This window comes from Tupaia chinensis, unplaced genomic scaffold (genome assembly GCF_000334495.1).
Source record: "Tupaia chinensis unplaced genomic scaffold, TupChi_1.0 Scaffold143564_1, whole genome shotgun sequence".
Taxonomy (NCBI): domain Eukaryota; kingdom Metazoa; phylum Chordata; class Mammalia; order Scandentia; family Tupaiidae; genus Tupaia; species Tupaia belangeri.
The window spans coordinates 60,187-63,070 of NW_006203409.1; the positions used below are offsets into that span (position 1 = coordinate 60,187).

Consider the following 2,884-nt stretch of genomic DNA (forward strand, 5'->3'; position numbering starts at 1 on the left):
CGTGTGCGTGCGTGCCCAAGATCCCGAGAGGAGAATGGAGGAGAAGGGATTGCAGCGTGACCATCCCCCCTGGGGGGTGATTTCTCGCTTTCTGTCTCTATGTCTCTCTCTGTCTGTCTGGCGAGCGCACGCGCCCTACAGTGAAAATCTCTCCCCCCCCCAAAAAAAGAGATTTTTTCTATAAGGCGTGTGTGCTAGCTGGACAGACGGACAAAAAGCAATAAATCAACCCCCAGGGGGAATGACTACACCGCAATCCCTTCTCCTCCATTCTCTTATCAGGATATTGGGCATGCACACACACATGCCTAGTGTGAGTTTCAAGTCATGGGCCTGGGACTCGAACCACAGTTGGCCGCGTGGGAGTCCAGCAACATAAACGTTACTCCACTCCTAGTCCCTTATGTTGATTTTTACATTTGAAAATCATAGCTTAAAAATAATGCTACATTAGTCTTGTGTAACCATGGGTGGCAAAAGCTAGACCCAGTGTCAGATCCATCACGGATGACTAGGAGTCTTTGTCCTGCTCCTTATTGATGGGGGGGGGGCATGAACCTGGGTTCTTTGGTGAAATAGGCTGATTTTAGGAGGTCCCCAATCACTTGCCCTCCTGTTCAACATGAGGACTTGATCACCATCATATCTATCCATGCCTGGGTGAGACAATCATGACCTATCCCCGGGCTCTTCACGTGACCTGATGTCACCAGCCCTTCAGACGTAAGCATGGCATGTGACCATCTCCTTCTGCTCAAGAAGAAAGGCAGACAGTGATGTCAGATCGCAGTAATTTATGTCCCTCAGAAAAGACACAATAGACTAGACAACGTGAGAAAGAGAAATACATTCGGTGGAAACGCAGAGACAGAACTGGCGTTGAGGCACAGCCCCGTCACATGCCCATTTGGGAGCCGGAGGTTCCAGGCTGGAAGCTGCAGAACAGGTGTATCAGATGTACTTGCTCCGAGGGATGCATGATGTTTGGGATTGGTTCAGGACCCCTGTGAGGCTGAAGGAAAAGGGGGAAGAACAGAACAGAAACACAACTTAAGCTCAGGGCTGTGCCACTGTTCCCCCTAGAGTCCCAGGAGACAAGACACTACCCAGGAAGGCTGAGTGCTGGCCTGATGAGCCACAGAAGAGTGTTTCTGGGGTTCCTTTCAGCAACAAGACCAAGAAATGCTCGCTGCTTAACCCCACCCCTAGTCGAAAATGGGACACGTTGGAGGCGATGTGGCCCGACTTGAAAAAAGTAACTAGCCCTGGGGAGTCTCTCCTCGTTATCGGGCATTTCCTACAACATCGTGAATATAGCATACTCGTAAATGCCCCCAAATCAAGACACCATGAAGTGAACTACATCCCCAGAGAGAAGGGAGCAGAAACCTCACCTAATGGCTGCAGTTGTGGTCGTCACTGGGAGAATGAAGAGTAACAACATCTTTGGAAATTGTACAAACACTGCACCCCTGGGAGCTAAAGCAGGGGCCAGTCTGTAGACTTAACAGAACAGCCCACAGGATGGGTACCTACCCTGGCTTACAGGAACACCCTGCAGGACAGGTAACTAGAGTCAGGACTCTCACTGTGCCAGGAGTGAGATTTCCCCCTCTAAGGCTTGCTTTGCCTTATTAGAATATATTTTTAGTGTCCTCTTTGCTCTGTGGTTTTGCTTTTTCTGCCTCAGCTTTATCACAGTAGAAGAGAAGACAAGACAGTGGGAAGGTGATACCAATGCTTTCCGGAAGTTTTCTTACCTCGCTGGCTTCTAAGATGGAGAACGAAGCTTGCTACCAGGGATGTGAGCCCCAGCACAAAGCCCCCGACTCCAGTCAGCATCTTGGTCCGAGCAGAATCAGACTGTGCCTCTGTGGAGACAGCCCCGGGTCAGCCTCACCTCTGCCTGCTGGGCCCCGGGCCCTGCCTGACATCCTGGAGCCTGACCGGGTCAAAGGGAGACCACGAGGCCGAGCCTGGGCCCAGTGTGGGGAGGAAGATGTGGAAAGCACCCGAGTTCTGGGTCTCGGTTCTGTTGACTTCCACAGGAAGCTGCCCTCCAGGTTGGTCCACAAAATCCACGCTCATGGGCTGAAGGGAGAGGCCAGTTCCCATGTCTGAGGGCCAGCTGGGAAGGTCATCATCTTTCTGAGACTTTCTAACAGGGAGAGATTCTTTTTTTTTTTGGAGAGTTTTTTTTTTTTTTTTTAATAGGGGGTGCTCGCCAGACAGAGAGAGACATAGAGACAGAAAACGAGAAATCACCCCCCAGGGGGGTGGTCACGCCGCAATCCCTTCTCCTCCATTCTCCTCTTGGGATCTTGGGCACGCACGCACACGCGCCCGGCATGAGTTCTAAGCAACCAGGTCCGGGACACGAACCGTGGTCGACTACGTGGGAGTCCAGTGACATAGCCATTACGTTAACTGCTGGTTCCCAAGATTCTTTAGGACTCTCTCAGGTCAAGGACAAAAACCCACACTGTGATCACCTGGCCTCCACTGGTCCCAGCCCAGGCCACAGTCAGGGACTTGATTAAGAAAAATACGGAGGAGGAGGAGGTGGTGGTGGAGAAGCAGCCTGTAGCACAGTGGTAGAGTGCTGTGCATTAGGAGCTGGATCCGACAGGACCTACTGCAGTTCAAATCCTGGCCCTGGGGACTTGGACTTGAAAAACATGCTGGCTGCATGTGCTAGTGAGGCCAAAACACAGGAGGGATGGAGAAGAGGAGGAAAGAGGATCACAGCATGACCACGCCCCAATGGGGGGGTGCCTTATCCCTTTCTCTTTGTCTTTGGCCTCTGCCCTCTAACTAGGAGAGAAAGAAAGAAAGAAGTGAGAGAGAAAACCTGGGGTGACGTAACCCCAATGTGTAGAGCACA

At 51.6% G+C, this 2,884-nt stretch overlaps 1 protein-coding gene across 1 annotated transcript in view; it reads right to left on the bottom strand.

The window, feature by feature from the left end:
- Positions 1-875: 875 nt before the first annotated feature.
- The window catches only part of LOC102470813 (HLA class II histocompatibility antigen, DP beta 1 chain-like), a 17,400-nt gene continuing 15,391 nt past the window's right edge, over positions 876-2,884 (bottom strand). The window contains exons 4-5 of the mRNA XM_027766438.1: positions 1,761-1,871; positions 876-1,012 (exon numbers count right to left, since the gene is read on the bottom strand). Of these exons, the coding sequence (XP_027622239.1) occupies positions 996-1,012; positions 1,761-1,871 (128 nt within the window). The 3' untranslated portion in view covers positions 876-995. The remainder of the gene's footprint in view (positions 1,013-1,760; positions 1,872-2,884) is intronic.